The following is a 24095-nucleotide window of genomic DNA, read 5'->3' on the forward strand; positions in this document are numbered from 1 at the left end:
GTCGAGTCTAAAGTCATCAAATTCATGACTCGAGTCTGACTCGAGTCCAAGTCATGTGACTCGAGTCCACACCTTTGGTAACTGGTATATCATCCCAAAGCGCAGATTCCAACCATTGAAATACTTTGTATAATTCAAGACTTACAGTCATTTGAAAGCATCACTGCACATCATAATGGCAGCAACAGTTTCCATCTTAAAGATCTCAAAAAATGATTTGGGAATGTCCGGCGGGCCAGATTGAAAAGCTCAACGGGCCGCATGTGGCCCCCGGGCCTTAATTTGCCCAGGTCTGGTATAGTGCATCCGGAAAATATTCACATTGCTTCATTTTTTCCACGTTACAGTCTTATTACAAAATGGAATTCTAAATATTTTTTGTCCTCAAAATTCTACAGATAACACCTCATAATGACAGTGAATTTTTTTTTTTAATATTACAAATTTGTTAAAAAATTAAATACAAATAAAATCACATGTACTTAAGTATTCACAGCCTTCACTCAGTACTTTGTTGATGCACCTTTGACAGTATTTACAGCCTCAAGTCTTTTTTAACACTTTGCCACAAGCTTGGCACACCAACTTTGGGCATCTTCGCCCATTCCTCTTTGCAGCACCTCTCAAGCTTCACCAGGTTGGATGAGAAGAGTTGGTTTTCATCCGGGATGTCTCTCTATATTGCTGCATTCATCTTAGTTTTGCCTGGTGATGGTCACTCTGTCATCGGTAAGTCGTGAGTTCAAACCCCGGCCGAGTCATACCAAAGACTATAAAAATGGGACCCATTACCTCCCTGCTTGGCACTCAGCATCAGGGGTTGGAATTGGGGGTTAAATCACCAAAATGATTCCAGAGCGCGGCCACCGCTGCTGCTCAATGCTCCCCTCACCTCCCAGGAGGTGGAACAAGGGGATGGGTCAAATGCAGAGAGTAATTTCACCGCACCTAGTGTGTGTGTGTGACTATCAGTGGTACTTTAACTTTAACGTTACATTAGGGATGTCCGATAATGGTTTTTGCCGATATTCCGATATTGTCCAACTCTTTAATTACCGATACCGATGTCAACCGATACCGATATCAACCGATTTATACAGTCGTGGAATTAACATATTATTATGCCTAATTTGGACAACCAGGTATGGTGAAGATAAGGTACTTTAAAAAAAATAATAAAAAAAATAAGATAAGATAAATAAATTAAAAAACATTTTCTTGAATAAAAAAGAAAGTAAAACAATATAAAAACAGTTACATAGAAACTAGTAATTAATGAAAATGAGTAAAATTAACTGTTAAAGGTTAGTACTATTTGTGGACCAGCAGCACGCACAATCATGTGTGCTTACGGACTGTTTCCCTTGCAGACTGTATTGATATATATTGATATATAATGTAGGAACCAGAATATTAATAACAGAAAGAAACAACTCTTGGGGGAGGAAGGTTTTTTGGGTTGGTGCACTAATTGTAAGTGTATCTTGTGTTTTTTATATTGATTTAATAAAAACAAAACAACAAAAAAACGATACCGATAATAAAAAAAAACATACCGATAATTTCCGATATTACATTTTAACGCATATGTCGGCCGATAATATCGGCCTGCCGATATTATCGGGCATCTCTACTCTACATCATTCCACAGTGGAAGAACAACCATCTCTGCAGCAATCCACCAATCAGGCCTCTATGGTGGAGTGGCCATTTCTTTGTAAAAAGTTTGCCAAAATGCACCTGAAAGACTCTCAGACCAAGAGAAACTAAATTCTCTGGTCTGATGACAAAGGCCTTGTTCACACTGCAGGTCAATTCCGAGTTTTTTTTGCCAATATGAAACCTATATCAGATTTTTTCATGCCAGTGTGAACGGTGCAATTCTGAATTTTTAGTATCCGACCCAGGCCTCTTTCATATGTGGATATAACTCGGATGTAGAGGCAATGCATCCTCAACGTGAACGCTGCCAGAACGTCATCAACAAGCGATAAGCGCCATAATTATTTGCCAAAATAGACGGTCGAAAAATAAGTAGTTGACAACAGAGCAGAAAACAGGTGAAAGTTATATTTTTTTAGGAACAGGCGTGAAAGTTCCATCACTGCTGTCTCCGACTGCTCGCCCACAAACACGCTCTTCAAGCTGCGAGAGCCCAAATATTTGTCCTCTTCCTTCTTAATCTTGTACGCGCAATAATTTGGTTCAGAAAATGTTGACTTTGATTAAACCAAATCCTTGAAATTGGTGGGGGGAAACTGCACTCATGTGAGCAGACGTATTTTTACCGTATTTTTCGGAGTATAAGTCGCACTGGAGTATAAGTCGCACCTGCCGAAAATGCATAATAAAGAAGGAAAAAAACATATATAAGTCGCACTGGAGTATAAGTCGCATTTTTGGGGGAGATTTATTTGATAAAACCCAACACCAAGAATAGACATTTGAAATGCAATTTAAAATAAAAAAAGAATAGTGAACAACAGGCTGAATAAGTGTACGTCATATGAGGCATAAATAACCAACTGAGAACGTGCCTGGTATGTTAACGTAACATATTATGGTAAGAGTCATTCAAATAACTATAACATATAGAACATGCTATACGTTTACCAAACAATATGTCACTCCTAAACGCTAAATCCCATGAAATCTTATACGTCTAGTCTCTTACGTGAATGAGCTACATAATATTATTTGATATTTTACGCTAATGTGTTAATAATTTCACACATAAGTCGCTCCTGAGTATAAGTCGCACCCCTGGCCAAACTGTGAAAAAAACTGCGACTTATAGTCCGAAAAATACGGTACATTTTGTGATAAGTTTCTCTTCCAAAGTTTTACGTATCATTGTAGCGATTATCTTTTCAAGCGGGGTGCAGCAATAACTTCCCAGAATCAGTTTTGCCCAAGCACATCTATCTTATTCTTCACTTTCTTCCTGACACAACAATTTATTTATTTTTTTTCAGCCTGCGCTCAGTTTTTTTATTATCAATATGATTTGCGTATGCATAAAGGGGGCGTGGTCTGGGCGTGCCAAGCCACACACACACGTCTGCGCAGAATTTTAAGTAGATTGTGATGTAATAAAGAAATGTGCTTAGTATCTTATTTGAATTTTTACTTGCTGTTTTCTGGATTTGCTCGTACGTCCATTTTTAGTAGAAACGCCACGCAACTCTTTACATGAGGCGCCAGGCCAATCCCATCTCTACTGTGAAGCATGGTGGTGGCAGCATCATGCTGTGGGGATGTTTTTTTTAACGGCAGGAACTGGGAGACTAGTCAGGATAGAGGGAAAGACGAATGCAGAGACATTCTGGATGAAAACCGACACTTGACATTTACTCTGATGGAGTTTAAGAGGTGCTGCAAAAAGGAATGGGCGAAACTGCCAAAAAATAGGTGTGCCAGGTTTGTGGCATCGTATCCAAAACACCTTGAGGCTGTAATTGCTGACAAAAGGTGCATCACAAAGTACTGAGCAAATTATGTGACTACGTATGTACATCCATCCATCCATTTTCTACCGCTTGTCCCTATCAGGGCCGCGGTGGGTGCTGGAGCCTATCTCAGCTGCATTCGGGCTGAAGGCGTGTACACCCTGGACAAGTCGCCACCTCATCGCAGGGCTAACACAGATAGACAGACAACATTCACACTCACATTCACACACGAGGGCCAATTTAGTATTTTTAATATACTGTATTTGCAATAAAAAATAAAAAAAACATTTTCACATTGTCATTATGAGGTATTGTGTGTAGAATTTTGAGGACAAAAAATTAATTTATTCAATTATGAATTAGGGCTATAACAAAGCGCTGTGAATACTTTCAGGTGCACTGTACTGTACATCTATTAGAGCAGGCACCACCATTATAATTACATTTGCTGCAACATCCTCTATTTCAATTGTTGAACGTCATTGCATACATGTAATATTTTGTTGTGCGATTAAACAAAAAGAAAGGATGGAAAGGGTCTGCGTAAATGGAGGTAGGGGCTTGTTGCTGAGAATCTGACTGACTGAAGTTAATTATGTGTTTGATTTAGACCAGGGGTCGGCAACCCCAAACGTTGAAAGAGCCACATTGGACCAAAAATACAAAAAAACTAACCTGTCAGGAGCCGCAAAAAATGAAAAGCCGTATATAAGTGTTATAATGAAGGCAACACATGACGTAAGTGTCTATATTAGCCTACTATCAAAATGACTATGTGTTGCAGGCTGAAGCACATCTCTGTTGACAAATGTTGAAATGTGCATTCACACACAGCATAAAACTTTTGGTGGACAAAATGAGACAAAAAAAGGAGTGGAAGATTTTACATGTAAACAAACTGTTGCGTCACAGTCCACACTATGGTGAGTTCAAGAACTGCCGAAATTAGTAGGACAAAATGATGGTCACCAAATACTCTCATCAGTGAAGCATACACACACACACATATTACACAGTGGGCTTTCTAACAATTGGGAAGGTTTGTGTCATGTTTGTCCTCAAACAAAAAACAAAACAAAAAATGTTTCCATTTTCAATCCTTTTTTAAAAATGCTCCATGGAGCCACTAGGGCGGCACTAAAGAGCCACGGGTTGCTGACCCCCGATTTAGACAATCATAGTGGTGCAAAGATGAAAAAAAAGAAGAAAGGGGGAAAAGGACACATTCATATTGTTAAAAATACCCACCGTGACGGTAAAACAATCTTTTTGAGAGAGAGAAAAAGGCTTTTTTCCCTTTAACCATAACACTTTCTCATTCCTTTTTCCCATTTCTATTACTGGGTTCTTATTACACCATAATCTCCCTCACTGGCTGCCTTGCGTTCTCAGTTTTCAATATTCTGCCGGCTTATTTTGTTCTTATCGCTTCTTCTCTGCTCTCTGAGGCGCCTCGAGAGGATCAAAAGCCTGAGAAGATACTGTGAGTGTGCTGGGTCTACTACACTTCAAATGACAGACATCATTAATAGACGCGCGACAGGTTAAGTGCATCGACAGTAATCCAGCTCGTCACTGGTTTCATACCTGTTATGCTCTTTTTATTATTTCCTATGAGGTGGTCCTCACACAAACTCAACAATCACAGCACTGCTGAAATGTGTGTTGTTGTTTTTTTTTTTGCTCCTGCTACTTCACACACACACTTCTTTTTTAATGGAATTTCTTTTCCAATACTTTCAAGGAGCTGAGTATGTGACCGCTACTGTATAACCAACCACCAGAAACAAATTACCATTGTAGCCTTAGGTCTTGAAACTTTTATGTAAAGTATATTATATACTTGCCAAGTCGGTCATGTTTTTCCATGTTGTTGTTTTTTAATTTAATGAATATCATCCGCTTCTTCTTTTCAGCACGGTCCTTCACACTCACGTTCTTGAGGTGTGGTGAAATTGCCCTCTGCGTTTGACCCATCCCCTTGTTCCACCCCCTGGGAGGTGAGGGGAGCAGTGAGCAGCATTTTGGTCATTTAACCCCTAATTCCCACCCTTGATGCTGAGTGCCAAGCAGGGAGGTAATGGGTGCCATTTTTATAGTCTTTGGTATGAGTCGGCCGGGGTTTGAACTCACGACCTTCCGATCTCAGGGCGGACACTCTAACCACAAGGCCACTGAGCAGGTTTGTTCCCTAGCTATAAGCTAATGCTACCAAGCAAGACACTAGACCAGGGGTCGGCAACCCGCGGCTCTAGAGCCGCTCTTTAGCGCCGCCCTAGTGGCTCTCTGGAGCTTTTTAAAAAATGTATGAAAAATGGAAAAAGAAAAGAAAAAATCTATTTTTTGTTTTAATATGGTTTCTGTAGGAGGACAAACATGACACAAGCCTCCCTAATTGTTACAAAGCACACTGTTTATATTAAACATGCTTCACTGATTCGAGTTATTTGGCGAGCGGCGTTTTGTCCTACTAATTTTGGCGGTCTTTGAACTCACCGTAGTTTGTTTACATGTATAACTTTCTCTGACTTTCTAGGACATGTTTTATGCCACTTCTTTTTCTGTCTCATTTTGTACACAAAACCTTTAACGTTGTGCATGAAAGGTGAGTTTTGTTGATGTTATTGACTTGTGTGGAGTGCTAATCAGACATATTTGGTCACTGCATGACTGCAAGCTAATCGATGCTAACATGCTATTTAGGCTAGCTATATGTACATATTGCATCATTATGCCTCATTTGTAGCTATATTCGAGGTCATTTAGTTTCCTTTAAGTCCTCTTGATTCAATTTATATCTCATGACACACTATCTGTATGTAATATGGCTTTAAATTTTTTGCGGCTCCAGACAGATTTGGTTTTGTATTTTTGGTCCAATATGGCTCTTTCAACATTTTGGGTTGCCGACCCCTGCACTAGACGGATCGTACAGGGTTGACCGTGACATTCGCTACGCCAACTAGCTGTGGGGAGGCTTGTAACCTCAAATTTTTGCTCGCAACCCAAAGCATAACAATTAGCCGAGAGACAGCTCGTATCCCAAAAAACATTTTTTGAGCTGGGAAACACGTAAGCCGAGGTACTGTAGTACTGTATTTTGGGTTAGTTAAAGTTAAAGTACCAATGATTGTCACACGCACACTAGGTGTGGTGAAATTAACCTCTGCATTTGACCCATCCCCTTGTTCACCCCCTGGGAGGTGAGGGGAGCAGTGAGCAGCAGCGGTCATTTTTGGTGATTTAACCCCCAGTTCCAACCCTTAATGCTGAGTGCCATTTTTATATTTTTTGGTTTGACTCGGCCGGGATTTGAACTCACAACCTACCGATCTCAGGGAGGACAGTCTAACCACTAGGCCACTGAGTAAGTTACGAGCAATTACAATCGTATAAGACAAGTTATCACTGTATTTCCCCTTTTTGTTTTTTTGTTTTATACAAAAAAATAACAGTTTTGTCTCTAAATAGCAATACCAAACAATGAAATGCCAACCTAAGCTACTGAATGTGCAATTACGACCATTTATCATTTTCATTTTATCTCAAATAATATATTGAACAGTATATTGAAGCTAGTGTATAATTGTCGAGGGAACCAGCAGGTCGGTCTAACACAGGGGTCGGGAACCTTTTTGGCTGAAAGAGCCATGAAAGCCAAATATTTTAAAACGTATTTCCGTGAGAGCCAAATAATATTATTTAACTCTGAATACAACTAAATGTGTGCATTTTTAAGTAAGACCAACATTTTTTTGAGTATAATAAGTCTCTTTTTCTTTTTAATAACATTGTTATTCTGAAGGTAACCAATAATAAATAAGATACTTCTTACCATTAATGCTGCATAGTTTTGCTGATGGCTTTGTAGTCTGGTTGATACGTGGTTATTTCATACTTGCCAACCTTGAGACCTCCGATTTCGGGAGGTGGGGTGGTCGGGGGGGTCGTGGTTGTGGAGGGGGCGTGGTTGGGGGCGTGGTTAAGAGGGGAGGAGTATATTTACAGCTAGAATTCACCAAGTATATATAAGAAATACTTGACTTTCAGTGAATTCTAGCTATATATATATATATATATATATATATATATATATATATATGTCTTAATAAGGTTATCCAAAAAATAGTGCTCGATACCGTAGTAGAGCGCAATATATGTATGTGTGGGAAAAAAAATCACAAGACTATTTCATCTCTACAGGCCTGTTTCATGAGGGGGGGTACCCTCAATCATCAGGAGAAAATCTCCTGATGATTGAGGGTACCCCCCTCATGAAACAGGCCTGTAGAGATGAAATAGTCTTGTGATTTTTTTCCCACACATACATATATATATATATATATATATATATATATATATATATATATATATATATATATATAAGAGAAATACTTGAATTTCAGTGTTCATTTATTTACACATATACACACACATAACACTCATCTACTCATTGTTGAGTTAAGGGTTGAATTGTCCATCCTTGTTCTATTCTCTGTCACTATTTTTCTAACCATGCTGAACACCCTCTCTGATGATGCATTCTGCTTCGTCTCCTTGTTGTGTGCGCAGTTGTGCACTGCACTCTCTAAAAGCCATAGATGTTATTGTCACATATACATGTACAGTAGATGGCAGTATTGTCCTATTTAAGAGTGTCACAACATTGCTGTTTACGGCAGACGAACTGCTTTACGGTAGACGAAAACGTGACTGCTGCTGTTGTGTGTTGTTGCCGCGCTGGGAGGACGTTAATGAAACTGCCTAACAATAAACCCACATAAGAAACCAAGAACTCGCCCTTGATCATTCTACAGTTATAATGTGATTGGGCAGGCACGCTGTTTATATTGTGGGAAAGCGGACGTGAAAACAGACTGTCGACGCGTCACTCAGGTTCGCGTGGAGCTGGAGGGGGCGTGGCCTCCAGCTCCGCCTGAATTTCGGGAGATTTTCTGGAGAAAATTTGTCCCGGGAGATTTTCGGGAGAGGCGCTGAATTTCGGGAGTCTCCCAGAAAATCCGGGAGGATTGGCAAGTATGGGTTATTTTTAACACTGTGATGACCAGCGGAATTATTCATTACTTATCGTGTTAAGCAATGTCAGCTAGGATTTATCTGAGAGCCAGATGCAGTCATCAAAAGAGCCACATCTGGCTCTAGAGCCATAAGTTCCCTACCCCTGGTCTAACATAAAGTAACTAAGAACAAGAAGGATTGTGGTTTGCAGTGGCGGGCCGTGCGTTTCCCACCTAGGCCTTCAGTGATGTCCGACTTCAATGATTACCTCTCAAAATACCATAATTTATGTCACCACATGACCATTTTTGGAGAAATACTATACAGAAAATGTATTTTCTGGCACATTTAAAAATCAATAAACCCGCATTGGCAATTAAAACATATATTATGTGATACTGTCAAAATAACAATTGAAAAAATACATAAATAAAATATCTGAACTCACATTTCATCGCCAGGACAGCTGAGCTAGCTTCCGGGGTTGGCCGACATCGTCTCACAAAATGTAGTTTCTCTTTAAATATCCTTCTTGAAAATGGCCTTGCAAATATATGTCTTGTCTTGTCTAATCATAAAAGACGCAGACGAGGTGTGTTGGCTGAGTTCTTAAAGTTTACTCCACAGTGTGCTCGTCGATAATATCAAGCTGTCTGGCATGTCTACATTCAACAACCTAACTGTGCATGCTCTTCACTACTGTGGCATGCTAGGTAATGGAGTTCTTATGTTAGCTAGCTCATAACATCACAATATATATCTGCCTTAGACCAGCTAGAAGGCCTTACTGACAACAACTTGTGATCTGATTGGCTATCGCAACTGTCTGTCAAATGTTTGTGCCCGTTCACTTAGAGTGCACGGACGCCCGCATTGTTGATTCTGAAGGCCCCAGGCAGTTTTCGTACAGCATGGCAATATAAACTAGCTGAATTCTGATTGGATAAAAACTCTATAACCTAAAAACAACAGCATAATATGACATAAGGAGGATATGAATACATTTAGATATTTAGGGAAAGTAAATTAAAAAATACTTTTTATCTTTAATTATGATCATGATTTCTGGTGCATGTTAGGCCAGCATAGAGGGCCTTGCTGGCACACCACCGGTGGTTTGGAGTGTGCTTCACTAAAGTCAAAAGTGGTTTTAGTTGTGTGCATGATTGTCAAGAAGGCCATTGCCTGGAGGGCGCATGGGCGCTCGCAAAAAAAAAAAAAAAAGTTTTATAATATATGCACCGATTGTTTTTGCTGCTGAAGTCTCACACCCTCCACTACAGTTTTGGACTTGTTTATTTTCCTGTGCTTAGTGTTGTTTCTGTTCCAGCACTCTGGTTTTCTTGTCTCTACTTTCTGTGTCCATTCATTTTCTCTCCTTTTACCTCTGACCTTAGCACAGCCTAACTTACCTGTCCCTGATCAGGGCACACCTGTCCCTGGCATACTTGCCAAACCTCCCGAATTTTCCGGGAGACTCCCGAAGTTCAGTGCCTCTCCCGAAAATCTCCCGGGACAACCATTCTCCCGAAAATCTCCCGATTTCCAGCCGGACAACTATATTGGGGGCGTGCATTAAAGGCACTGCCTTTAGCGTCGTATCTCACCTGAAAAGGAGACTATTATACAAACCCCGTTTCCATAAGAGTTGGGAAATTGTGTTAGATGTAAATATAAACGGAATACAATGATTTGCAAATCCTTTTCAACCCATATTCAATTGAATGCACTGCAAAGACAAGATATTTGATGTTCAAACTCATAAACTTTATTTTTTTTTTGCAAATAATAATTAACTTAGAATTTCATGGCTGCCAAATTAGTTGGGAAAGGGCATGTTCACCACTGTGTTACATCACCTTTTCTTTTAACAACACTCAATAAATGATTGGGAACTGAGGAAACTAATTGTTGAAGCCTTGAAAGTGGAGTTCTTTTTTTATGTAGAGCTTCAGTCGTTCAACAGTCCGGGGTCTCCGCTGTCGTATTTTACGCTTCATAAGGCGCCACACATTTTCGATGGAAGACAGGTCTGGACTGCAGGCGGACCAGAAAAGTACCCGCACTCTTTTTTTACGAAGCCACGCTGTTGTAACACGTGCTGAATGTGGCTTGGCATTGTCTTGCTGAAATAAGCAGGAGCGTCCATAAAAAAGACGGCGCTTAGATGGTAACATATGTTGTTCCAAAACCTGTATGTACCTTTCAGCATTAATGGTGCCTTCACAGATGTGTAAGTTACCCGTGTCTTGGGCACTAATGCACCCCCATACCATCACAGATGCTGGCTTTTGAACTTTGCGTCGATAACAGTCTGGATGGTTCGCTTCCCCTTTGGTCCGGATGACACGACGTCGAATATTTCCAAAAACAATTTGAAATGTGGACTCGTCAGACCACAGAACACTTTCCCACTTTGTATCAGTCCATCTTAGATGATCTCGGGTCCAGAGAAGCCGGCGGCGTTTCTGGATGTTGTTGATAAATGGCTTTTGCTTTGCATAGTAGAGCTTTAACTTGCACTTACAGATGTAGCAAAGAACTGTATTTAGTGACAGTGGTTTTCTGAAGTGTTCCCAATTAGCCTGCACACCTGTGGGATGTTCCAAATAAGTGTTTGATGAGCATTCCTCAACTTTATCAGTATTTATTGCCACCTTTCCCAACTTCTTTGTCACGTGTTGCTGGCATCAAATTCTAAAGTTAATGATTATTTGCAAAAAAAAAAAGTTTATCAGTTTGAACATCAAATATGTTGTCTTTGTAGCATATTCAACTGAATATGGGTTGAAAATTATTTGCAAATCATTGTATTCCGTTTATATTTACATCTAACACAATTTCCCAACTCATATGGAAACGGGGTTTGTATATGTCTCCATTATCCATAGGTTTATCTATAAGCCATAAAGTAGGCAGGCACGGAGCTATTTCTCAGCGTGTGTTTATTCCAGCCGGCACGTTAATACACTGACACACAACATCCGGATTCCCATCATGCATTGCTTTAAAACTACGGCAAGTTCTAATATCCAAAATTTACAGCAGGACAAACAATATTGGGGGCGTGCCTTAAAGGCACTGCTTTTGGCATGCTCTCACCTGAAAAAGAGACTATTATATATGTCTCCGTTATCCATAAGTTCTATAACCCACAACACGGTGGACGAATGGATATAGTCACTCATGAACGGTCAGAGAAGCACAAGGCGGCGGCAACGCAGTATTATGGGCCACCTTGCAAGCAACATTCCGTTCTCATTTGCGGATGTTTTCAACAAACCCGTGAAAGGATATGTTCCTGGATTCAGAGATCGCTCGCCAGTACTTTAATGGCAGAACAAAAGCTACTCAAATATATATATATATATATATATATATATATATGTATGTGTGGGAAAAAAATCACAAGACTATTTCATCTCTACAGGCCTGTTTCATGAGGGGGGGTACCCTCAATCATCAGGAGATTTTAATGGGAGCATTCGCATACCATGGTTTATATAGGGCACAGAGTGGGTGGGTACAGGCTGGCCTAGGGGCGTGGTGATTGGCTCATGTGTTACCTAGGAGGTGTTTCCGTCTATGGCGGCATGTTGTTACAATTTCGCTGCGCTTGTTGAGGGATGACAGGTCTGGACGGTAAATAATAAACAGTTTCTCTTTCAAGCATAGGTTGCATCTTTTATTACCACTATTGTAAGGTGTGCTGGATGCAAGAATTTGCCATGTTATTGAATATTCAACATTATTGTCTTTGAGGTCCCAAATGTGTTTGCTGAGTTCTGTGGTATTTCGCAGGTTTTTGTTCCTGAAAGAAGCCTTGTGATTGTTCCATCTGGTTTTGAATTCACCCTCGGTTAATCCTACATATGTGTCGGATGTGTTAATGTCCTTGCGTATTACCTTAGATTGGTAGACAACTGATGTTTGTAAGCACCCCCCTTTAAGGGGGCAATCAGGTTTCTTTCGACAGTTACATGCTTTGTTGGTTTTGGAGTCGCTCTGTCTGGGGGTCGACGGCTCATTTGCAATTGTTTTGTTGTGGTTTGAGATGATTTGTCGTATATTGTTATTGACAGTACTTTAATGGCAGAACAAAAGCTACTCAAATATATATATATATATATATATATATATATATGTATGTGTGGGAAAAAAATCACAAGACTATTTCATCTCTACAGGCCTGTTTCATGAGGGGGGGTACCCTCAATCATCAGGAGATTTTAATGGGAGCATTCGCATACCATGGTTTATATAGGGCACAGAGTGGGTGGGTACAGGCTGGCCTAGGGGCGTGGTGATTGGCTCATGTGTTACCTAGGAGGTGTTTCCGTCTATGGCGGCATGTTGTTACAATTTCGCTGCGCTTGTTGAGGGATGACAGGTCTGGACGGTAAATAATAAACAGTTTCTCTTTCAAGCATAGGTTGCATCTTTTATTACCACTATTGTAAGGTGTGCTGGATGCAAGAATTTGCCATGTTATTGAATATTCAACATTATTGTCTTTGAGGTCCCAAATGTGTTTGCTGAGTTCTGTGGTATTTCGCAGGTTTTTGTTCCTGAAAGAAGCCTTGTGATTGTTCCATCTGGTTTTGAATTCACCCTCGGTTAATCCTACATATGTGTCGGATGTGTTAATGTCCTTGCGTATTACCTTAGATTGGTAGACAACTGATGTTTGTAAGCACCCCCCTTTAAGGGGGCAATCAGGTTTCTTTCGACAGTTACATGCTTTGTTGGTTTTGGAGTCGCTCTGTCTGGGGGTCGACGGCTCATTTGCAATTGTTTTGTTGTGGTTTGAGATGATTTGTCGTATATTGTTATTGACAAATCATCTCAAACCACAACAAAACAATTGCAAATGAGCCGTCGACCCCCAGACAGAGCGACTCCAAAACCAACAAAGCATGTAACTGTCAAAAGAAACCTGATTGCCCCCTCAACGGGGGGTGCTTACAAACATCAGTTGTCTACCAATCTAAGGTAATACGCAAGGACATTAACACATCCGACACATATGTAGGATTAACCGAGGGTGAATTCAAAACCAGATGGAACATGAACCATGGTATGCGAATGCTCCCATTAAAATCTCCTGATGATTGAGGGTACCCCCCCTCATGAAACAGGCCTGTAGAGATGAAATAGTCTTGTGATTTTTTTCCCACACATACATATATTGCGCTCTACTACGGTATCGAGCACTATTTTTTGGATAACCTTATTAAGACATATATATATATATATATATATATATATATATATATATATATATATATATATATATATATATATATATATATATATATATAAATATAAGAAATACTTTAATTTCAGTGAATTCTAGCTATAAATATACTCCTCCCCCTTATCCCCACCCCGGACCCTGCCCACCCCCAATCTCCCGAATTCGGAGGTCTCAAGGTTGGCAAGTATGGCCCCTGGTTGCCAATCAGGTTGCTTCTTAAGCCTGCCCTGTTCCTCTGGACAGGGCTGGATAATTATTTGTTGCTACCACGACAAGTGTGGACATTGTTATGCACTTTTTAGCTGCATAAGTTCTCATTTGCTCTCATTAAATACATTTTTACTTGCGCTATGCCTGTCGTCTCTGCATTCTGGGGTCAAGCTTTGCTTGCACAAACCTAACACCCACAGGCGCATCAATTGGCTTTGTTGTTCTGCTGTTTTTTTGATAATGTGTCAGTTGCCATCCCGGATGTCATTCCAAAAATAGCGCTTTAGCGCGGTGGTATTTTTCTAGTTCGCCATTTTCTTTTGCACTGTAGTAAGATGTCAAAATATGTTGTCTTTTTTCATGGGTCACATTCGCTAGGAGGGTTTTAGTATCAGTTTTATGAACAATAACATTTACATATGTGTGTGTCTGTGTGCCTAAATTTGTGCATGACAGTGAACTTTCAGAAATATACACTACAAAAACCACATTTGTGGACTACTCTGAGAATTACACTTCTGTAGATTAGCTAAAGCTGAGAATAGCTTCGCAAAATGTCTCTCAGGAGTGTCCGGGGTGCAAGAAAGGTCAGGATTTAGATAACAATTATAGGGTTTCATTTCAGTCTGTGATCAAAAAAGTACGCGTCCTCTGGGAAAAAAAAAAAAAAGTTATATTACAAAATACTGGATGTCACGGTGCCGCATGGTTGCAGTAATTGTGATCCCCAGATGAGGAGGCAGGAGACGGTGTGCAAATAAAAGACTTTTACTTAACAGAGAGCGAAAAACTGCATACAATAAAGGCTAAAGTGCCAGGCATGTAGTGGCAGCAAAGTAACCCGTGCACGCTGACAAAAAAAACAAGCAATGGTCCAGCCCTGGCATATATACTGTAGGAACAACTCTAATTGGCAACCAAGAACATGTGTGTCCGGACTGCCAATCATGGAGAGGTGTGTGAGCCAGCGCTCAGTGGCAAACAGGGTAACGTCCCTGCAGAACAAACCACAAAATAGGAAGTGGAACAAAAATAAGACAAAGGAACAGGAAAAAAATACAAAAACCAGAATAGTCCTGAAAGATCATGACACTATACACGCTTTAACTAAAGACACACATTCAGATATACTTACTCAACACGCTTTATTATTCCTAAATTAATATCTGTGACAAGTTTCAATACTGCAAAAATAACTAACATCTTTGTAATGACATGATTGAAATAATAGCTATTTTTTATTCGAACAATTAGGCTAAAGAAAAAAAAAGTCGCTCTTTTCAAGTCATACTGGACAAATAACTGAAAAAAATATGAAATATTAGCTGTACTCTTTGCAAATCCAGCTGTAATACCATTTAAAAGCAATGATGTAAATAATAAAGATATTACTGCAACCTAAACAAAATATATTATTATTATATACAAACCCCGTCTCCATGAGTTGGGAAATTGTGTTAGATGTAAATATAAACGGAATACAATGATTTGCAAATCCTTTTCAACCCATATTCAATTGAATGCACTACAAAGACAAGATATTTGATGTTCGAACTCATAAACTTTTTTTTTTTTTTGCAAATAATAATTAACTTAGAATTTCATGGCTGCAACACGTGCCAAAGTAGTTGGGAAAGGGCATGTTCACCACTGTTACATGGCCTTTCCTTTTAACAACACTCAGTAAACGTTTGGGAACTGAGGAGACACATTTTTTAAGCTTCTCAGGTGGAATTCGTTCCCATTCTTGCTTGATGTACAGCTTAAGTTGTTCAACAGTCCGGGGGTCTCTGTTGTGGTATTTTAGGCTTCATAATGCGCCACCCATTTTCAATGGGAGACAGGTCTGGACTACAGGCAGGCCAGTCTAGTACCCGCACTCTTTTACTATGAAACCACGTTGATGTAACACGTGGCTTGGCATTGTCATGCTGAAATAAGCAGGGGCGTCCATGGTAACGTTGCTTGGATGGCAACATATGTTGCTCCAAAACCTGTATGTACCTTTCAGCATTAATGGCGCCTTCACAGATGTGTAAGTTACCCATGTCTTGGGCACTAATACACCCCCATACCATCACAGATGCTGGCTTTTCAACTTTGCGCCTATAACAATCCGGATGGTTCTTTTCCTCTTTGGTCCGGAGGACACGACGTCCACAGTTTCCAAAAACAATTTGAAATGTGGACTCGTCAGACCACAGAACACTTTTCCACTTTGTATCAGTCCATCTTATAAACGTTTGTAGATGAGCTCAGGCCCAGCGAAGCCGACGGCGTTTCTGGGTGTTGTTGATAAACGGTTTTCGCCATGCATAGGAGAGTTTTAACTTGCACTTACAGATGTAGCGACCAACTGTAGTTACTGACAGTGGGTTTCTGAAGTGTTCCTGAGCCCATGTGGTGATATCCTTTTCATACTGATGTCGCTTGTTGATGCAGTAGAGCCTGAGGGATCGAAGGTCACGGGCTTAGCTGCTTACGTGCAGTGATTTCTCCAGATTCTCTGAACACTTTGATGATATTACGGACCGTAGATGGTGAAATCCCTAAATTCCTTGCAATAGCTGGTTGAGAAAGGTTTTTCTTAAACTGTTCAAGAATTTGCTCACGCATTTGTTGACAAAGTGGTGACCCTCGCCCCATCCTTGTTTGTGAATGACTGAGCATTTCATGGAATCTACTTTTATACCCAATCATGGCACGCACCTGTTCCCAATTTGCCTGTTCACCTGTGGGATGTTCCAAATAAGTGTTTGATGAGCATTCCTCAACTTTATCAGTATTTATTGCCACCTTTCCCAACTTCTTTGTCACGTGTTGCTGGCATCAAATTCTAAAGTTAATGATTATTTGCAAAAAAAAAAAGTTTATCAGTTTGAACATCAAATATGTTGTCTTTGTAGCATATTCAACTGAATATGGGTTGAATATGATTTGCAAATCATTGTATTCCGTTTATATTTACATCTAACACAATTTCCCAACTCATTTGGAAACGGGGTTTGTAGATCGAATGTGGGGTCAAGGGATTGTTTTGCCCAGCGTGCCAAAAAGGCTACGACAGCCTCTGACTAAAGTCAAAATATTACTGTATAATCTTTTTTCCCATCAAAAGATACGGCATGCAACACAGTATAAGAACAAAAAGCATTACATTATCCGTTTATATGTACTAAAGATAACCATACACAAATGCATTGAAAGTGATAAAGACAGTAATGAAGACAATGGGCCTGATTTACTAAAGGTTTGTGTGTACTAAAATATATGCAAACCTGATAGCCCACGCAAAGCTGATCCAGTAAACGTGTGCAACATCTGTTAAGTGAGCAGAATAAGGCGTGCAATGCATTTTTGCATTTTTGACAGTCAACTAGAAAAATATATCGTCTTTTCAGCAACATCATTTTATAGCTGCTGGATGACTTCTGAGGTTAATTCAAATGAATTGATGCGTTTTGGTGTCCGCTGGCGTTTTTTTTCAAGGTTTGTTTTATTTTTTTTATGAAAAGACGTCTTTCATTGTGCGTTTTCTCGTGTTTGAATCATTCCAGATGCACGAATGCGCTGGTGATGTGATGCAGAGAATTAGGTGTCAGTGTGCATACGTGTCTGTTGTCTAGATTGTGATGCAGAAAACATGTTATGTGTTATAGATGTGTGTTGCTGGTTGAACACATCACACACAGGTAGGAGCATGACAACACGAATGTGCAGAAAATGATTGTCTCTGCGGCAAAAGCCCTGTACGCACGCAATATCCTCATTTAAACAAGGCACCACTTTAGATCACACGTCACACGCCCACTCATAGTACACACAATTTAACTTTATGCACATGCTGTTTAACATGTGGTATTCCAATCTGAGTAAATCAAGCCCTACGTGCACATACTGAGTGTCCGTGGCGTTGCATATAATGACTGACATGCAGACCGCACAACGACTGCATGAAGTGTGACTGAAAAGCCTGTCGGCCTTGCAGGAAAGTAACAGGATTCACAGCAGAGCGTAACAATGCATGCTGACCGAGCTAATAAAAGGGTTGATTTAGAAATTATATTCTAGTATGAATTTTGTAGGTCTAATAGAGTGGTTTGGACAGAGAAGATTGATTTTACTGCTGATTTTAAGCTTTTAGCACATTTTAATCTCTGTGTTGATTGACCCACTCATTTCATAGCGAGCCATAATCATATTGTTGTCAATCTCAATCAAACTAGCTCATAAAGTTACCGTATTTTTCGGAGTATAAGTCGCACCGGAGTATAAGTCGCACCGGCTGAAAATGCATAATAAAGAAGGAAAAAAACATATATAAGTCGCTCTGGAGTATAAGTCGCATTTTTTGGGGAAATGTATTTGATAAAACCCAACACCAAGAATAGACATTTGAAAGGCAATTTAAAATAAATAAAGAATAGTGAACAACAGGCTGAATAAGTGTACCTTATATGAGGCATAAATAACCAACTGAGAACGTGCCTGGTATGTTAACGTAACATATTATGGTAAGAGTCATTCAAATAACTATAACATATAGAACATGCTATACATTTACCAAACAATCTGTCACTCCTAATCGCTAAATCCCATGAAATCTTATACGTCTAGTCTCTTACGTGAATGAGATACATAATATTATTTGATATTTTACGGTAATGTGTTAATAATTTCACACATAAGTCGCTCCTGAGTATAAGTCGCACCCCCGGCCAAACTATGAAAAAAACTGCGACTTACAGTCCGAAAAATACGGTAACTGTATGCCTTTGTTACCTTCCTTGTTTCAAGTGAATGATCCTGTTCAGAGCAGCGATGTGGGCTGCGTTTTAAAGACTAATTACAACTTAAAAGTTGTCCAACTCCAAATAATGTTGTATTACTATATGCAATAAAGTGTTATTTAGGAATAGCTAGAAAAGTGTTAGCCAATGAATTTATGTAGAGCTCCTACTGCTTGTAGCAGCTAATAGAGGTCCATAGGAGGTCTGAGTGCAGTGGGCTGAAAACAGGGGATTTTTGCTGTAGTCTACTGGAAAGGGGAAAATAGTCTCTTTTTTCATCTACAGTCTTGGTCAAAAGTTTACATACACTTCTAAAAAAGAACATAATGTCATGGCTGTCTTGAGTTTCCAATAATTTCTACAACTCCTATTTTTTGTGATAGAATGATTGGTCACAAAAAACATTCCTGAAGTTTGGTTATTTTATGAATTTATTATGGGTCTACTGAAAATGTGACCAAATTTGCAGTGTCAAAAGTATACATACAGCAATGTTAATATTTGGTTACATGTCCTTTGGCAAGTTTCACTGCAATAAGGCGCTTTTGGTAGCCATCCACAAGCTTCTGGCAAGCTTCTGGTTGAATTTTTGACCACTCTTCTTGACAAAATTGGTGCAGTTCAGCTAAATTTGTTGGTTTTCGGACTTGGACTTGTTTCTTCAGCATTGTCCACATGTTTAAGTCAGGACTTTGGGAAGGCCATTCTAAAACCTTCATTCTAGCCTGATTTAGCCATTCCTTTACCACTTTTGACGTGTGTTTGGGGTCATTGTTCTGCATACTTGCCAACCTTGAGACCTCCGATTTCGGGAGGTGGGGGGTGGGGGCGTGGTCGGGGGTGGGGCGGGGCGTGGTTGGGGCGGGGGGCGTGGTTGGGGGCGTGGTTAAGAGGGGAGGAGTATATTTACAGCTAGAATTCACCAACTGGAGTATTTCATTCATATATGTATATATATATATATATATATATGTATGAAATACTTGACTTTCAGTGAATTCTAGCTATATATATATATTTATTTATTTTATTATATATATAAATAAAATAAATAATTTAATTTCAGTGTTCATTTATTTACACATATACACACACATAACACTCATCTACTCATTGTTGTACTTGAAAGTACAATGCAATACAATTCCGGGGCAATGGCACCTATCAAATACACAGTAATGAAAACACAGTTGTTCTACTAACTGTACTGTGTGTTATGAGAGTAGAGTATGTGTGTGTGTGGCCCTTTAATAGGTGACAGCATGTGAGGTGAGTGACGTCAGTGAGTGTGTGGGCGAGAGAAGAGAGGGAGCGTAGCGTGAGTGCGGGGTGGGACTAGTTGGTTTTGTGTTGGATTGGCTGTGTGCAAGCAATCAATAAAGCAAGATTTGCAACTAATCGCTGGACTCATCATTCACCCTAAAGTCGTCCGCTGTGGAGACCCACTGCCGGGTAAGGTGAAGGGTGTTGCCCCGAGCATACATCGACCCTGGAGAAGTCTCTCCCCTGCGCTCTTAGACTATGGTCTCGTTCTTCTGCTTCGTCTCCTTGTGTGCGCACACTGGACTCAGGTCTGCATGGAGCTGGAGGGGGCGTGGCCTCCAGCTCCGGCTAAATTCCGGGAGATTTTCGGGAGAAAATTTCTTCCGGGAGGTTTTCGGGAGAGGTGCTGAATTTCGGGAGTCTCCCGGAAAATCCGGGAGGGTTGGCAAGTATGTTGTTCTGTTGGAACACCCAACTGCGCCCAAGACCCAACCTCCGGGCTGATGATTTTAGGTTGTCCTGAAGAATTTGGAGGTAATCCTCCTTTTTCATTGTCCCATTTACTCTCTATAAAGCACCAGGTCAATTGGCAGCAAAACAGGCCCAGAGCATAATACTACCACCACCATGCTTGACGATAGGTTGGTGTTCCTGGGATTAAAGGCCTCACCTTTTCTCCTCCAAACATATTGCTTGGTATTGTGGCCAAACAGCTCAATTTTTGTTTCATCTGACCACAGAACTTTTCTCCAGAAGGTCTTACCTTTGTCCATGTGATGTCAGGACAACCGAAAATCATCAGCCCGGAGGTTGGGTCTTGGGCGCAGTTGGGTGTTCCAACAGGACAATGATCCCAAACACATGTCAAAAGTGGTAAAGGAATGGCTAAATCAGGCTACAATCAAGGTTTTAGAATGGCCTTCCCAAAGTCTTGACTTAAACATGTGGACAATGCTGAAGAAACAAGTCCATGTCAGAAAACCAACACATTGCACCAATTTTGTCAAGAGGAGTGGTCAAAAATTCAACCAGAAGCTTGTGGATGGCTACCAAAGCGCCTTATTGCAGTGAAACTTGCCAAGGGACATGTAACCAAATATTAACATTGCTGTATGTATACTTTTGACCCTGCAGATTTGGTCACATTTTCAGTAGAGCCATAATAAATTCATAAAAGAACCAAACTTCATGAATGTTTTTTGTGAACAACAAGTATGTGCTCCAATCACTTTATCACAAAAAAATTAGAGTTGAATGAATTATTGGAAACTCAAGACAGCCACGACATTATGTTCTTTACAAGTGTATGTAAACTTTTGACCACGGCTGTATATACAGTATGGCACATCTGTGATATTTAGGAGACTGTTAATGTGAAAAGGAAATATATTTTTTTCCAATTGAATCAGGAAAAGTACTACCACATACATATGGGGCGGTATAGCTCGGTTGGTAGAGTGGCCGTGCCAGAATTATGAGGGTTCCAGGTTCGATCCCCGCTTCCGCCATCCTAGTGACTGCCGTTGTGTCCTTGGGCAAGACACTTTACCCACCTGCTCCCAGTGCCACCCACACTGGTTTAAATGTAACTTAGATATTGGGTTTCACTATGTCAGGGGTCGGCAACCTTTACCACTCAAAGAGCCATTTTGACCAGTTTCACAAATTAAAGGAAACAATGGGAGCCACAAAAATCTTTTGAAATTTAAAATGAAATAACACTGCATACAAAGTTTTTTTTTTGCTTTGTGCTATGTATAAACCAAGGGTCTCAGACATGCGGCCCACACCTTTATATGAAAATTGAATGTTAGTGCGGCCCGCGAGTTTAATATGAATGGCGCTTGACAGCGTCATACCTCCCGATTTTTCCGGCAGACTACGAATTTCAGGGCAACTATTCTCTCGAACGTGCCGTGATGATACAGCATTTAGCGCCCACTACAACCAGCATGCCGGCCCGGTCACACGTTGTGTGGGGCTTCTGCTTGCACACGTAAGTGACAGCAAGGCATACTTGGTCAACAACCACACAGGTTACACTGACGGTGGCGGTATAAAAAACTTTAACACTCTTACTAATAATGCGCCACACTGTGAACCCACACCAAACAAGAATGACAAACACATTTCGGGAGAACATCCGCATCGTAACACAACATAAACACAACAGAACAAATACCCAGAATCCCATGCAGCCCTAACTATTCCGGGCTACATCATACACCCCGGCTACCAAACCCCGCCCACCTCAACCGATGCACGGAGGGGTGAGGGCGGGGTTTGGTGGTAGCAGGGGTGTATAATGTAGCCCGGAAGAGTCAGGGCTGCATGGGATTCTGGGTATTTGTTCTGTTGTGTTTATGTTGTGTTAAGGTGCAGATGTTCTCCCGAAATGTGTTTGTCATTCTTGTTTGGTTTTGGTTCAAAGTGTGGCGCATTATTAGTAAGAGTCTTAAAGTTGTTTCATATGTCCACCGTCAGTGTAACCTGTGTGGCTGTTGACCAAGTATGCCTTGCTGTCACTTGCGTGTGCAAGTAGAAGATGCAAACAACAAAAGGCTGGCCTGGCACGCTGTTAGTACAGATTGTAAAGGGCGCTAAATGCTGTACCATCATGGCACACCCTTATTATTATTGTTGGGGAGAAAATTGGAGAATATTAATAGTTTTCTGCGAGAGGCAGCGAAATCCGGAAATCTCCCGGGAAAATCGGGAGGGTCGGCAAGTATGCAGCTGAGCCGCATCAGAGTGATCAAAGAGCCGCATGCGGCTCCGGAGCCGCGGGTTGCCGACCCCTGCACTATGTAAAAGCGCTTTGAGTCACGAGAGAAAAGCGCTATATAAATATAACTCACTTCACATATAAAGCGAAGATCAATAATAAAACAATACTTGGTTTTTGATTTTCACCGACATTTTGCCCTGGTTTTCATATACCGTCTTGGTTATCTATACTATGGCCAAACATTACACAAAACAAAGCAGTCTGTGTGTCCAAACAAAGAATGTTAGTGACTCAGTCTCTGTGCTTTTTTTTTTTAGTTGAGTACGGCTGCAAGTAGAACCACCATAGGTCCAAAGAAAGATGCAAGTGGCAGCATTCAATGAAGGAGGTGAGAAACACTATTAAATTGAAGGAAGAACTCGTTGCAAAGGACAAAGATGGTGTCTACGTAGTTCTCGCCTCCTACCTCTCTGCTTATCACGGTCATCGCCAACAAAAGTCTTCAGTACAGGGAGTGATGTTAAATGTTCATTGATCCATTCGTCATTTAATGTATTTCCCATTGTTTTGTTTTCTGAGTTACACTTTTTATCATGAAAATCCCAAGGAAATAGTATTAGTATTGTGTAGTAGATGTGTAAGACATTTTGCTTTGCCTGTCTTCTGCAGACATTCATATACTTGTGTGGCAATGAATGAAACGAGAAGAACTGGTTGCTAACCGTCTTTACACGCGCTGCCTGTGGCTTTACAAATAAATATATCTGTTATTTCCTCTGTGGCTGTGCGATATTAAAAGATTGTGCATGACTTGAGTCATTGCCAAATAATACCTAACCTCAATGAATTATTCAGAGCTAGACTACAAAAATATATATATTTCCTGGGAAATAATTTGCAAGCTTCGAAAGCCTCAATTATATTAGAGCCATAGAGGTTTCACAGTAACCCCCCTGCCCCTTTCACTGCTGTGCACTAATTACATTGCAGAGTCAAGTCCATTACTGCTTCTGAGGTACTAAAGTGGGCATTGACTCCATGAGGCTGCACTGACTGATGCTACACCTGAGGCTGTGCATTAAGTTTAGTAGGTTTATTTGTTTAGGGTCGACTTACTGCGCTGGTGGTGCCATCTGTGTCTGTTAGCCTTTGGTGCAGATCAAACCAGACAGTCTGTAAGTAGGAGCATAACATCATATCAACAGGACTGGACGGTAACTACACAAACTTGTAGCAAGCAAAAGTCACTTAGAAGAACAGTCAATGGTACTGGAAACAAAGTGCATCACTAATGAAGGATCAAGAGGGAGAGGAATAATGCAATCCTATGAGAGGAATAATATTCACTCCATTACAAACATATAAACAGTCCATCA

At 40.4% G+C, this 24095-nt stretch overlaps 2 protein-coding genes across 4 annotated transcripts in view; one reads left to right on the plus strand and one right to left on the minus strand.

Annotated features, from left to right (window-relative positions):
- Positions 1–23276, plus strand: part of slc38a8a (solute carrier family 38 member 8a) — a 124885-nt gene extending 101609 nt beyond the window's left edge. Inside the window, exon 11 of the mRNA XM_061969865.2 lies at positions 23037–23276. The gene's annotated coding sequence lies outside the window, so the exon portion shown is untranslated. The remainder of the gene's footprint in view (positions 1–23036) is intronic.
- necab2 (N-terminal EF-hand calcium binding protein 2) overlaps positions 1–24095 on the minus strand; it is a 360801-nt gene that overhangs the window by 52878 nt on the left and 283828 nt on the right. For 2 of the 3 annotated variants that reach the window (XM_061969869.2, XM_061969872.2), the window contains exon 9: positions 23836–23892. The exons of the other annotated variant lie outside the window; for it this stretch is intronic. In XM_061969869.2, coding sequence (XP_061825853.1) covers positions 23836–23892 — 57 coding nt within the window. The remainder of the gene's footprint in view (positions 1–23835; positions 23893–24095) is intronic. 3 annotated transcript variants of the gene reach the window in all.

This window comes from Nerophis lumbriciformis, linkage group LG10 (assembly GCF_033978685.3).
Source record: "Nerophis lumbriciformis linkage group LG10, RoL_Nlum_v2.1, whole genome shotgun sequence".
NCBI lineage: Eukaryota > Metazoa > Chordata > Actinopteri > Syngnathiformes > Syngnathidae > Nerophis > Nerophis lumbriciformis.